Source organism: Chiroxiphia lanceolata, chromosome 25 (assembly GCF_009829145.1).
Source record: "Chiroxiphia lanceolata isolate bChiLan1 chromosome 25, bChiLan1.pri, whole genome shotgun sequence".
NCBI classification, from domain to species: domain Eukaryota; kingdom Metazoa; phylum Chordata; class Aves; order Passeriformes; family Pipridae; genus Chiroxiphia; species Chiroxiphia lanceolata.
In genome coordinates, this window is record NC_045661.1 from 4,761,017 (window position 1) to 4,774,858 (window position 13,842).

Here is a 13,842-nt window from a genome sequence, read left to right on the forward strand (position 1 = left end):
TACAGAGGGCTGGGGGGACAAACTGGGGTGTGCAGGGGAGATAAAATGGGGTGTGCAGGGGAGATAACCCATCCCAAAAGACTCAGAAATTCCTGTGTCGCTGCAAAGTTATACCTGGCTGGTGAAGATGAGATATATAAAACATATATAATTATATATAAAAATATATGGTGTTACTAGAAACCCAACTCTTGTTGTCACTTTATTTTTCCAAAGCAGAAGCTGGCTACTATTATGCTTTGCCATTATATTCATATAAATAACAAAAAGCAAACCCAATTAGGCAGAATTATTTCCCCAAAACCTGCATATAAACACAGTCTTTAAATACTCCTGTTGAACTGCTGGGAACGTACACAGAATTGATAAAAATACTAAAATATAAGCACTGGTATTCTTATTTATTTAGTCTGTTTGTGTTGTTGGGGGTTTTTTTCCCCTGCAAAAAATACAGTTGTATCAAGCTGTAAAAAGAAAACAAAAGAAAACAACCCTTGACATTGTGACATGTGCTTATTTAGACTTTTCAAGCTGGGTTTAAAACCAATAAAGAGTTGGCTCAGTTGCAGAAGGACAGGATGCAGCAGCTCCCTCTTCCCTGCCCAGCCTGGGATTTGCTACAATAGTGCAAAAATCTGCTCTGGGGGCAACATGATGAAAAAAAGCTCTCACAAGCATTTATCTTTTTGTTAGCCTGGATGTGCTCTTGGGGCTTTTGAACTTATTTTGAGCAAAATATTCAGTAGATTTCTGTCAGGACCCATCACTGCTCACTGGCAGGATGAACCAGGAGAGGGAGAAAATTAGCTTTACCTTGCCTAATTGGAGAGATTTAAGTGCAGTTAGGATAAATTGAATATCCCATTGTTCCAGGTAAATCCAATCCAAAAAGTCCCCACTGCCCAGAACACCAACAGCCTTAAACCCCCTTTTTTTATATACTTGGGTGACTCCAGGTATTCATTTCTTCTATCCCAAGGCTTGGTTTTGCTCCCTGCTGCTTCCAGTGTCATTCCAGCATCTCAGATCCAGCCAAGTTCCTTTTCTACCTCTTTCCTTGTTTTTTTTATCTCCAAAAGAAAGTGATAAAGTTTCCCAACAAGCGTTTTGGAGGGCTCGTGTGCCCTGGGGCATGGCAGGAGCTTCTCCACAGTACCTTTTGCTCTCAGTATCCAAGGAAAATCAGGCAAGAAAAACACACAGGGAGCAGAGAAGGTGTCCAAGGGCTATTTTTATGCTTTTCTGGCTGTCCCTGCAGTTCCAAATCACAGTGGGGGGATCTGTCCATCACCAGCAGCAGTTCTTTTTCTTCTGGGGTGCCTTTGGTACCTCTTCTGCCTTTTTTTTTAATTCATCTTCACGAACTTTGAGCAACCTGGGAGAAAAGGAAGCAAATTAGGTGGGTATTTTCCCTATATTTTATATTGCTGTGGTCTTTCTCTTGACAAGCCTTGGAAAAGGAGGCTCAGCAAGGCTGAAAGGAGTCAGGAGCCTTCCAGCTCTGCGTGATCTGAGAACTGGGGACTCTGCTAAAAACACCAACCTAAATCAAATCACAGACAGAATTTGTTTCAGTCAACGCAGAGGGAAATCAGCAGCATCCCCAAAAGGGTTTTATTAATCTCCTTGCAATTCTGAGTGTTCAGGAGACAACTTACAGCACTTCTCTGGCTCACCCCAGCCATGCACGTGCTGCCCTGAGTTTTCCCTGATGTTCGGACACATGGAGTCTCTGGTGGCAGTGACACACCAGCATTTGGAGTTAAAAAAGCTGGGAGGGAGCCCATTAAACAGAGGAGGGCTGGCAGAACCCAAGCACACTCCCCTCACCTGATGAAGCTGACCATGGACTCCAAGACGTTGTGGCCCGAGGCAGCGCTGCACTCGTAGAACATGAGCTGATGCTCCTGGAAGACACAGATCCCAAAGAGAAATGTAATATCCTTGCCCTGGAATAGCTTAATATGGGAATAAACAGCCATAGGACAGTGACTGTCAAGGGGAAACAGGAAGGAATCAAGGAAACAAATAACTCAGTAACTTATTTACTGGAACGTGAGGGTGAAATCCAGTTTTTCTGGTTGCTATGACTCCAACTTTTAATACCAAGGAAAAGGCTGATACTGCAAAGCAGTATGAGATGTGATGTCCTTTGGTTAGCAGAGACATAACTAGATGTTACCAGCTCATTTGTGCTTGACAGTGACCAATTTGGGAAAATAAGCATCTATTCCCTTGCCCTGCTGTCTCCTTTGTAAAACCATTCGATGGATACTGGCCCAACTCCCATAAACTTTAAAATTAACTCAGTAAAGATTAGATTCTTCTCATTCTTCTCACCTGATTTTTATTAACCATCTAGAGATTAACTGTACTTTAAGTATTTCAGTATCTTTAAAACAGGATAGGGCTTGGTGGGTTTATTGTTTTTATGGTGCTAAGAAGTTATGTGACACTTCACAGCAAAGATAAGCAGAGCTGAAAATGTTTTAATTCACAGATCCAGTTCCATAAACTGATTTACTGGGGTGGTGCTGAGCTGAAGCTAAAACAGCAAAGGGAAAGCAAGGCAGGGAAGGGCGAGAGATGGGTCCAGAGAGCACTTTGCCAACCACTGGTGCATGAGGGGTAAATTAGGGGATTCCACCTTTCTCCAGGTCCTCAGGCTGGTGGAATCCATCCATAGCTGTCCCTGCCAAGCTTGGGTGGACACACCTCACCACCTACCTTGGCCAGGCATTCCCCCTCCTTCACAGGGACCTGTCTCTCGGCAGCACAGTCGGTTTTGTTCCCAAGAAGCAGAACAGCAACTCCATCCTCTGCTGCTTCCTGAGTAATCAAAGAGGGGAGAATGAGGAGAGCATCTGAATCTCCCTTGAATCCCAGCTGGCCACACTGTCTACACACTTCTTGGAACACCGTGAAAGGATGCCCATGGATTTGGGCTGATAACAAAACTGTAAATTCTTAAACAAGTTTAACAGCATTTAAGAAATTATTTTTTCCCCTTAAATCATGTGTCCTGGTCTACTAACAGGGCATGAAATGAATTTATTTTGTGTTCAGCTTCAGGAACCCTCCTCAAGGTGTTCTGGCTGGGATTTACATGCACTGAGCAAGGCAACATCCTATTTTGCTCCAGAGATCTTAAACAGTGGCTTTGTACTCAAATGGAAATCTCTGTCTTTTTAGTAAGACATGAGTCACCTCCCCTTTTCCAGGACTTGAAGTGGACGATTTTTGATTTAAAAGCATTATCAAAGTCGGCTTCAACATTTTCCATCCCTCTAAAATCAGTTTTTCAACATTTTCCACTCCTGTGCACTGGTTTTTAATTTTTCAAGAGTTGCTCATTATCCTAACAGTGCTATCAACAAATTACTCCAGGAAACGCTGGAAAAATATGAAAATTGTCTGTATTTGATTTAAATCCTCCAAGAAAAATTATTTTATAACCAAAGCCAAGCAGAGCCCCCCTGTCAAAGCGCTTGGCCACCCCTAGATGTCCATCCCTAACCAGTGGCAGAGGTGAGGTGGGGAAATGCTGGTTTCAGAGTCACCACCAGCTCCAAGAACTCTTGGACTTCACCCACCTGGATGCAGCTGAGCCAGTAGGTCACGTCAGAGAAGGAGTATTGGGATGTGATGTCGTACATGAGCACGACCCCGTCCGCCTTCCGGAAGAACTGCTTGGTCATGCTGTGGTACCTGTGTGCAATTCAAAGGGTCACCAGCACAGCTTAAGGAGGTTTAGCCTCAGAGTGACGTGAAATCCTAGAGGGAAAACTGGGAATGTCTACAAAAAAAGGCCACCCCCAGGTTTGGCTCTTATCCTGATGGCAGAGGCCAGCCCAAGTGCCAGTTTTATCTTAATTACTTCCCTTATTGTGCTTTATCAGATCACGTACTGTACAGAGTCCCTCCTTAACCCTTCCTTTGCTTAGCAAAGCCAAGAACATTCATTTCCACCAAACCACCAGGAGAAGGAAAGCCACAGGTTGTGTCCTTCAGCAACAGCACAGCACCTCACCTCTCCTGCCCAGCTGAGTCCCACAGGCGGAGGGCAAAGCGCTTGTTGTCCACAATGAGGTTTTTGATCCGATAATCCAGGCCTAGAAGACACAAAAGGGGATATTTGGATCCTGTAGCATTCCTCCCTGTGACAGAGCATGGATGGAGAAGGAACATGGTGCAGAGTGGACTGAGGCTGCAGCTCCAGGGGTTGGTTTAAGAGAAGTGAATACCCTTGTATTTTTATACCCTTGTATTCAAGAGAAAAATATATAAGAATGCAAATATAAAGAGCTTAGCCAAGCCATAACAGATAGATACAACATTTGCCTTTATGTATTTAAAAAACTACATGTTAAATAGGGTTATTTTTGCACTTAAATGGTACAAAATGATTGAAAAATTACAGTGCTCATGGCTTAATGTATGTTTACTTTCAAGTTGAGACTAACATACCCCTGGAAAGAGATCTGCAAATATCATCACTAAATACTATTCACCACTCTCTTCATTTCAGAATATGGGCTCTGGGAGAAGTGGGGTGAAGAGAAGAGAATAGATCTGAAAGGCAAAGGGGGAAGCACTGGTATTGGTGCCCTGGGGAGGGCAAGGAAGATCAGCATTGCCTGCTCATGAGCATCCAGGCGTGGGAAGTTGGTGGTTCTGGTTGGTCCCTGGGGGTGGGTTGTACCACACGCTTGGTGTGAGCTGTAACAGGCATGTAAAGATCACCAGCAGCTCGTGGGGTGGAGGAAAGGGAGTTGCAGTGGTGATCCAAGAGAGAAGAGCTGGAGGAGACCTACCCACAGTGGCGGTGAGGTTGGGGTTGAAGCTGTCGGCGTGTAACCGGTACAGGAACGATGTTTTGCCCACGTGGGAGTCCCCGACAAACAGCACGTTGTAGAGGTGGTCTGGGTCCAGGGGAGCTTTAGGACAACCCTTTGGGGCAGCTCCTGCTCCCTCTGCAGTCACAGTTTCAGGCTCTCCTGGGCTGGGCTCGCCTTCCTGGCTTGTTTTCTGACCAAACTCTTGCGGCTTCTCCCGTTGACCAACTCTGAGGTCTTCGCTCTGTTCTCCCAAGAGCTGCCTTGGAGGCTGCACACAGCTGTTGGCTGCATCCCCCAGGGAGCTGTCTGCGAGGACCATCCCCAACTGATCATTCCCAGCATCTTCCTGTGGTTGGACCCTCAGCTGAGGGGTTGGCACTGGTGGCACCTCTTGCTTTGGAGGCTCAGCAGGTCCGGCAGCCACCTGCTCTGGTTCCACCACACGCGGTGTCTTCCCCTCCGGCCGCTGGGCAGGAGCCTGAATCCTCACCGGGTGTCCCTGTGCTGAGACCTGCTCCTGGAGCTCGCTTTGGGCTGCCTGTCCTGAAGCACAGAGCCGCCACACATCTGGAATGAGAACATCCTCCTGCATCATTGTTTCCAGTTCTACTGTGCCAGTTTGTGACGGCACCTCGGAGACCGGGGAGGCCGGAGCAGACACACCGTCATCGTGGCCCTGACTTCGTCCTAGACCCTGGGATTTGACTACACTCCTCACCCCTTCCTCCAGCCTCTCTCCCTGCACCACTTCCAGGCCTTGAGCTCCATCCAGAGGCCTCCCCTCTGCAGCAGCCCTCTCTCCCTCTGGTAATTCCACTGCCTGGGTATCCCCCAGGATGTGCCCATCAGGACCAGTGGGTGCTCCCAGCTTTGCTTCCAGACCAAGACCCTCTGCAGCAGTGACAGGCTCAGGATACCAATCAGCCTCAGCTGGAGGGAGCACACGTGCAGCAGCAGCTCCCTGCCATGTGTCTGTGATGTGAGCTGCACACAGACCTGCCCCAACACCTGGAGTCAGGCTCTGCTCCCCTTCCCACATCCCAGTTGCACCCAGGGGTGCCACATCTGTCTCTGTGCTCTCCCCTGGGACCAATTTGAGCTCATCCTCCTCTGTAAGCAGCTGCATATTGGCACCAGTGCTCTGGCCCTCCAGTGTGTCTGGGCTTTCAGCCTCCTCTCGTGGTTGTGCTCCTGCACCAACCCCCTCTCCCTGCCTGGCTCTTGCTCCCTGTGGATCAAGCACGAGTTCACCATGTCCTTGTCCCCCATCCTCAGCCTCATCCCTGAGCTGCACAGCTGCATTGTCCCCCTTTCCCTGGGGAGTTTCTGGGCTGGCACCCCCACACAGCTGCATGTCTGTCCAGGAGTCCTGTGTCTCCATTTCCACTAACTCTGCTTTATCCACCTGGTCCAGGGGTTGCTTTCCTAGATCCACACTCCCTCCCTGCTCTGACCCCAGGGAGTCAGTCTTACTCAGGGGCTGCTGATCTGACTCTGTGCTTCTTCCTGGGGCTGATTTGAGCTTATCCACCTCTCTGAGCAGCTGCACATTGCCATCAGTGCTCTGGTTCTCTGATGTGTCCAGGCTTGCAGCCCCTTCCCACAGCTGCACACCAGCACCAGCCTCCTCTCCCAGCCCAACTGCTGCTCCATGTGGATCAAGCACAGGCTCCTGTGGCAGCTCACACTCACCCTGTCCTTGTGCCCCACCCTCCTCCTCGAGCTGAATGGCTGTTCCACCCTCCCCTCCCCACGGGGTTCCTGGGCTGAGACCCCCACGCAGCTGCACATCTTCCTGGGCATTCTCTGCCTCCATTTCCAGAAACCCTTGTACATCTACCTGATCCAGTGGCTGCATACCTGGGTCTGTGCTTCCTCCCTGCTCTGTCCCTGTGGATCCAGCCTCACCCAAGAGCTGCAGATCTGCCTCTGTGCTCCCTCCTGGAGTCACTTTGAGCTCATGCTCCTGTGCGAGTGACTGAACAGTGGCATCAGTGCTCTGGTCTTTCAGTGTGTCCAGGCTTTCAGCCTCCTCCTGTGATTGCATGTCTTCACCAGCCCCTTCTCCCTGCCTGACTGCTGCTCCTTGCACATCAAGCACAGGTTCCAATGGCAGCTCACACTCACCCTGTCCTTGTGCCCCACCCTCCTCCTCCTGCTCCAGCTGAACAGCTTTTTCACCCTCCCCTCCCCATGGAGCTCCTGGGCTGAGACCCCCACCCAGTTGTGTATCTGTCTGGGCACCCTCTGCCTCCATTTCCACTAACTCTTGTTCATCCACCTGATCCAGGGACTGCACATCTGGATCCAATCTCCCTCCCTGCTCTGTCTCTGGGGATCCAGCCTCACCCAAGAGCTGCAGATCTGCCTCTGTGCTCCCTCCTGGGGTCAGTCTGAGCTCATCCTCCTCTGCAAGCAGCTGCACGTTGGCACCAGTGCTCTGGTCCTCCAGTGTGTCCAGCACAGGCTCCTGTGGCAGTTCACGTTCACCCTGTCCTTGTCCCCAGTCCTCAGCCTCGTCCCCGAGCTCCATGGCTGCATGGTGCCCTTCTTGCTGGGAGCTTTCTGGGCTGGCATCTCCACTCAGCTGTTTATCACTCCAGGAGTCTTCTGTCTCCACCATTTCCACTAATTCTACTGTATTCACCTGGTCCAGGGGTTGCACTCCTGGATCCACACTCCCTCCCTGCTCTGACCCCAGGGAGTCAGTCTTACTCAGGGGCTGCAGATCTGACTCTGTGCTTCTTCCTGGGGCTGATTTGAGCTTATCCACCTCTGTAAGCAGCTGCACATTGCCATCAGTGCTCTGGTTCTCTGATGTGTCCAGGCTTGCAGCCCCTTCCCACAGCTGCACACCATCACCAGCCTCCTCTCCCAGCCCAACTGCTGCTCCATGTGGATCAAGCACAGGCTCCTGTGGCAGCTCACACTCACCCTGTCCTTGTGCCCCACCCTCCTCCTCGAGCTGAATGGCTGTTCCACCCTCCCCTCCCCACGGGGCTCCTGGGCTGAGACCCCCACGCAGCTGCACATCTACCTGGGCATCCTCTGCCTCCATTTCCAGAAACTCTGCCTTATTGACCTGATCCAGGGGCTGCACATCTGGATCTAATCTCCCTCCCTGCTCTGTCCCCGTGGATCCAGCCTCACCCAAGAGCTGCAGATCTGCCTCTGTGCTCCCTCCTGGGGTCAGTTTGAGCTCATCCACCTCTGTAAGCAGATGCACGTTGCCAGCAGTGCTCTGGGCTTTCAGTGTGTCCAGGCTTTCATCCTCCTCCTGTGGTTGCACACCAGCACCAACCCCCTCTCCCAGCCCAACTGCTGCTCCATGTGGTTCAAGCACAGGCTCCTGTGGCAGCTCACACTCACCCTGTCCTTGTGCCCCATCCTCCTCCTCAGTCTGAGTGTCTGTTCCACCCTTCACTCCCCACAAGGTTTCTGGGCTGAGACCCCCACGCAGCTGCACATCTACCTGGGCATCCTCTGCCTCCACCAGTTCCCACGCCTGAGACCTAACTGGGAACAGCCCACACAGGCCTGGGCTCCCTGCAGGTGTTTCTGCAAGGGAAGGACCCTCACTGTGCACCTCAGCAGCCCCTCTTTCTTCCCCCAGCCCTAACTGTGGCTCGTCCTCCTCCTCCAGCGCCTGCACACCTGGATCCATGCTCCCTCCCTGCTCTGTCCCTGGGGATCCAGCCTCGCTGGAGACCTGTGGATCTGCCTCCACCTCTGCCAGCACCTGCGTGTTGGTATCGCTGTTCTGGGCTTCCAGCGGTTCCACATCTGCTCCCGTCCCCCCTTCCCGCAGGTCGGGGGGTGGCACAGCCGCTGCCGGCGGCACCTCGGCCCCCGCGCTGCCTCCCTGCCCCGCGTCCCCCCTCACAGGCTCGCCCTGCAGCTGCAGCTCTGCCTCCCTGGGCTGTGTTCCCTCCACCTCCTCTTCCTCGCCCCCGGCTCTGCGGCTCATTCCGTGCTCAGCTGGGGCTGGCAGCACTTCGGCACCCGAGGGCTCTCCCTGGGGCTGCAGCTCGGCCCTGACACGCTGCTCCTCCCCCTCCTCCAGCACCCCGGGGCCAGGAGCCACGGTCACCTCCGAGGTGACACCATCCCCCTGGGCTGCTCCCACTTGTGCCTCACCCCGGGACGGTGGCTCTGGCTCCAGGTGCTCTCCCAGCTCTGTTTCCAGTTTCTCAGAGAGCCCCGGTGATGGATGAGCCCGTTCCTGCAGTGCCATGCCCAGGGTCTGTGCACGTTCACCTGGAGCTGCCCCTGGCTGAACCTCTTCCAAGGCAAGGCACTGTCCCACAGCTAGACCTGCCTGCCCAGCCTCAGGTGGCCCCAGACCTGCCTCCAAACCTTCTCCCTGTCTTATCCCTGCTTCCTCAGCTTCTCCCAGGAGCTGTGCCTTTTCCCAACCTGTGTTTTCCTGCATCCACCCTGCTCCCTCCACCTCCATCACTGCCTGCTCTCCTGCTTCGTTGCTCTCTCCCAGCTGCTCTGTCACCTTTAGCACCATCTCCTTCACACCAGCACCCTTTCCTTGCAGGAATATCATCCTCTGTGCCTCCTCTGGGCTCTCTCCCTGCTCTGCCCCTGGCTCCTGAGCCATGTGGTGCCCGGCTCCCACGGACGCACCAGCCTGTGTCACATCCAGAGCACGAAACTCAGCTGTGGCTGGTCCTTCTTTCAGGTCTCCTTCAAACAGCTCATGGCTGACGTGGCCAGGGAGGGTGTCCTGCAGACCCCCAGGGGTTGTTCCATGGGCTGTGGCTGCCTCCTGCTCTGCTTGGGGCTCAGCATCATCCTGGGGGTGACTGGCAGTGTCTGCCAGAGCAGGGGGTGCACCCGGTGCCTGTGCCTTCAGATGTTTGCTCAGAGCTGCTATTGCATCATTCATTTCTCTTAGCAAAGAGCTTTGGTCAGAGAAGTGTTCCTCTTTCAGATGTTCTGAGAAGGGCTCCTCTTCTGCAGAGCTCGCTCTTGGAGGGGCTCCTGAAATGCTTATTTCTGCTGGCAGCATTTCCCAAACCCTGGAAAGGGCAGAAAATGGGAGGGGGGATGAGCCCAGTTCCCACATCAGGGCCCAGCTCCCTCCCATCCTTGGCCAGTCCCAGGGGGCCTCTGATCTACCACCTCACCCCATCCCTCTCCAAACCTGATTTTATTTACCCTCTGGGTGCACTTGGGGTTCACACGGGAAGCAGTGGGGACAAGTATCTATGTCAACATTCTCAGACATGAAAAGACTCCTCTCAGCCAGGTACAGCAAGTTCCTGAGCCAAGGGAGTGATGAGCTGGGATAAGAGATGTGATCTCCAGGATGAGAGATGAGTGGGTGGGAGGGGAGCATTAAAAGGACTAAATATCATGGTTTGCCTGGGTGGAGGGAGAACTTGGGGGCTCAGCACTGGCTCACAGACCCCAGGGGCACATGTGGGAGCAGCAGCTGCTGCCCAGGACCCCTTACACTTGGTGGGTGTTCTTGGCTTTGCATTCCTCACTCTGGGATCCCAGCCTGATCCGCATCTCCGAGCGGAACTTCTCGCTCTTCCCCGGACTCATCTGCAGGAAACAAGGTGAGAAGGGGAGAGGAAAGAGAAAAACTCTTGGTGAGGGAATGTATCCACCTGAAACAATGCTGGGCTCTTCAGCAGGTATCCAGATGTACCCACCCAAAGTCTTGGGGGTACCAGAACTAAGGTGCTGCTATCCCCTCCCTTCCCAAACATCTCCATGGCATCCTGACAACCCCATGTGAGGAAGCTTTCAGGGGAGGCAGTGCCTCAGCTGCAGGAGCACCCTGTGCTCTTGGGCTCCCCAGCAGTCCCAGATTGAGCAGCACAAGGCTCTGGAGCATGGACACCTCATCCTGTGCCCACACATCCAGCTCAAGTACCTGTGGGGACATTGGCATCTCGTCGGGTAACTCTGCCACGGCTCTGTCCCTGCAAACACAGAGCACAGGGGTCAAAATGGCAATTGCATCCTCTTCACCACGTCCACCCCTGCCCCAGGGCTCTCCTCAGCCCCCAGGGCAGTGATAGAGCAGGACATCAAACCCCACCACCCTTGGAGCAGTCCTAGCTGGGTCCTTCTGGGTGAAGGGCATCCCCATGTCTGCTGGCACTGTCCTCAAGGGACGGGTGCAGTGCATGCTGCTGATAGTCCTGCCTTTTTTCCCTGCTGCTTTTCACACCAAGCCGTGGTTAATCTGTACCATGGAGACCTCTGAAGCGCCACGATGACTGAGACCCATCCAGGAGGAAATCACATATGTGCAGACACATCACTCAGCTACTCACCCTGGCTCCTCCGTGTGCTCCCAAGCCACTGTAGCCCTCATTGTCCTCAGATGCCCCTGGGTCTGCTTGAGCTGCTGGTGGAGGTGCTGCAGGTGATCCTCCAGCATCCTGTTGCTCGCCTCCAGCTCCCAGTTTTCCATGCTGGTGACTTGCTGGGTGCTGCGGAGGCTGCGGCACCGCCGCTCCAGCTGTGGGATGGCAACCAGGACACTCACAGCCCACCAAAATCCCCAGGTAAAATAATTCATGGATAACCACCTCCTCTAGACCCTGGGCTGAATTTCCCCCCTCCCCCCAGTGAGGATGGCGGGTGGGAAACTCAACTTGTGTCCTCTGGGGGTGCAGGGGAGTGTGGGGATGGGGGTGGAAAAGGTGGAGATGAGGATCCTGTGTGACAACCTGCTACAGGGGCTGGTGGGACAGACTGGGATCAGCTGTACAACACCGTGTTGTTGTTACAGCACAGCCCAGAGACCCCATAACACATAAAGGGGCCGGGGTTTGGGGCCAGCCCACCTCCATCTGTGCCGTGACCAAGCGCTGCACCTCCCTCTCGCTGGCGTCCAGCACCCGCTGCAGCTCCACGCCCTGCTGGTGGCTCTGGGCCATGCTCTGGGATGGCAACAAGGACACTGGCACCCACTCACCCGTCTGGGAGCTGCCAAGGGGGTTTGGGGGTGCTGGGTCTCCCCTGGGGTGGGCAGCAAAGGGAGAGGAGCAGCTGGTGACCCACTTTCTGCTCCAGCCGCTGCTGCTCCTGCTGGATCTGCTGCTCCAGGACCTCGCAGAGCTGCTGCACCTCCTTGTCGTGCTCAGCCACGCGCCTGTGGGGACAGCGAGGTGGAGGGGTGGGTGGTCAGACCCTGCTGCAGGGGGTGCAGGCCCCTGGGACCCCACATTGCCCACAGGACCCTCTGGCTGCAGCCAGGTTTCCCCGGGGGGGTTCACCCAGCATGGATATGTCCAACACAGTCCAGCCCTTTTGCCATCCCATCCCTGACTGTAGAGGGAGCCCAACTCCAAGGACCAGCGAAACCTCTGCTCTGGCCACTGATGGAGATGTTGAGAACACTCAGGTTTCTTCCCACAGCTGGGATGAGCCATCTTTCCCATCCCTGTCCCCATCCTTCACGTCCCATCCCTCTCCACTGCCCTGTGGTGACTCACTTGTTCAGGGTCACCTCCAAAGCCTCCTTCTTGCTCTTGGCTTCTTGGATGCGGTGCCTCATCTTGGCCAGGAAGTCCTCCAGGTTGCCCAGGAGCTGGGGCTCGTCCTGCCGGAGCTTCACCCAGAGCTGCCAGATCTCCTGTCTGCAGGGACAGGGGTGTTTTGGGGTGAGAACCCCCAGGGCCCCCCAAAACCGGGCCAGCTGTGGGGTCCTGGGTTGTTTAGCTCACGCCATTCGGGATGTGTGGGGACAGATGAGCATTGGGGTCACCGGGATCCTGTCCCCTGCTCCTGTGCTTGAGCCAAAGGCACCTCCAACACATTTCTGGGCTCCTGGTCTGCACAGGGATCTCCTGCCCCAGGCCTTTCCCCCTCTACCCTCCCTGCAGGACACCCATGGGTGCTAAGCAGGGCACTTACTCTTCAGAGACGTTGTTGGTGCCCAGCTGGTCCATAAAGGCAGCAAAGTGTCTCCTCTCCTCGCTGTCCACCTCTTCCAAGGCCGGGCTGGGGAGGACCAAGCGGACCCTCCTGGACGCCGTTTTCCGCCGCCGGTGCTCCCTGGCAGCTTTTTGGGAGCTCAGGAACTGCCCTGCCAACAGATATCCCAAATGCTCAGTGCCCAGCCGGGGTGCCAGCAAAGCCCAAACCTCTGGCACTTCGCACCCCACGGCTTCAACAAGCTGCTGCTACAGCACAATGGGGACCCTTCACCGAGTGAGCCATGGGCTGAGACCTGGGCATGGGGACAATTCGGGGGCATCATGTGCCACATAGCAAGGGGAGCGCTTCCCACCCCTCTAGCTGAGCACTGGGGCTGTGCCCAGGATCAGCCTGGGCTGTTTGGAGGCAGCATGTGGCACTCACGGAGCCCGGCAGTGAACTCCTCGGTGCTCAACCTCCCGGTGCCAGTGGCATCCAGCCCATCAAAGACGAGCTCCAGCTCCTCTGTGCTGCATGGGAAACCTTCTTCCTGGAATTTCTAAAAACAGAGCAAATCAGGGGGATAACCCAACCCATCACCCAGCCTCCAGCCACCTGCAGAAGACAACCCCATCCCTTACAACCCCATCCCTTACCTGTATGTCTGAGCGGGTGATGAACCCCGCCTGCTCCTTGTCCTGCTCCCTGAGGAAGTCCTGCATCCTCTGCACTACTTCGGATGGCTGTTCCTCACCTGGGCCAGGTGCTGGTGCCTCCCTGGAGCCCTCCTGGATCTGTTTGCGCCGGCTGGAGCCCAGACGCCGGCCCTTGGTGCCCGCCCGGCGCTCGGACATGGCTCCAGCTCCGTCCTGCCTGAGAAACCAGTGGGTGCTGAGCCTTGGCCGGCTCTGTCCTTGCTGGAAAGCTTTGCTCCAGCGTGGTGGGAGGTGGCAGAGAGAGACCAAGCTGGAAGTTCATTTTGCTGGTGCAAGAAGGGTTTGGCAATAGGAAGAGAAGGTCTTATCTCCGATTGCACAGCACAAACAGAGCCTGGAGCCACAGCAAACAGTGGCCATTCCCCCCAGCCATCCCCCTGGATTCCAGCCCAGCA

General features: G+C 54.4%; 1 protein-coding gene across 1 annotated transcript; it reads right to left on the bottom strand.

The window, feature by feature from the left end:
• Window positions 1-443: 443 nt before the first annotated feature.
• Window positions 444-13,585, bottom strand: RAB44 (RAB44, member RAS oncogene family). Its single transcript, XM_032710630.1, has 16 exons — window positions 13,388-13,585; window positions 13,176-13,290; window positions 12,729-12,900; window positions 12,308-12,451; window positions 11,874-11,964; window positions 11,657-11,752; window positions 11,141-11,328; window positions 10,735-10,783; window positions 10,306-10,400; window positions 9,474-9,868; window positions 4,815-5,405; window positions 4,031-4,112; window positions 3,594-3,708; window positions 2,728-2,829; window positions 1,831-1,907; window positions 444-1,375 (listed from the first exon to the last, which is right to left on the bottom strand). The coding sequence occupies exons 1-16, from the start codon at window positions 13,583-13,585 to the stop codon at window positions 1,288-1,290; spliced, it is 2,598 nt and encodes an 865-aa protein (XP_032566521.1). The 3' UTR covers window positions 444-1,287.
• Between the last annotated feature and the right edge of the window lie 257 nt (window positions 13,586-13,842).

Excerpts from the sequence above, each read along its gene's own strand:
- RAB44 (XM_032710630.1), bottom strand. The coding sequence starts at position 13,585 with ATGTCCGAGCGCCGGGCGGGCACCAAGGGCCGGCGTCTGGGCTCCAGC. Across the intron at positions 5,406-9,473 it reads TCTGGATGTGACACAGGCTG|ATGTGTGGCGGCTCTGTGCT; the intron begins GTGCGTCCGTGG and ends TTCTCATTCCAG. Across the intron at positions 2,830-3,593 it reads ACTGGCTCAGCTGCATCCAG|GAAGCAGCAGAGGATGGAGT; the intron begins GTGGGTGAAGTC and ends TTGATTACTCAG.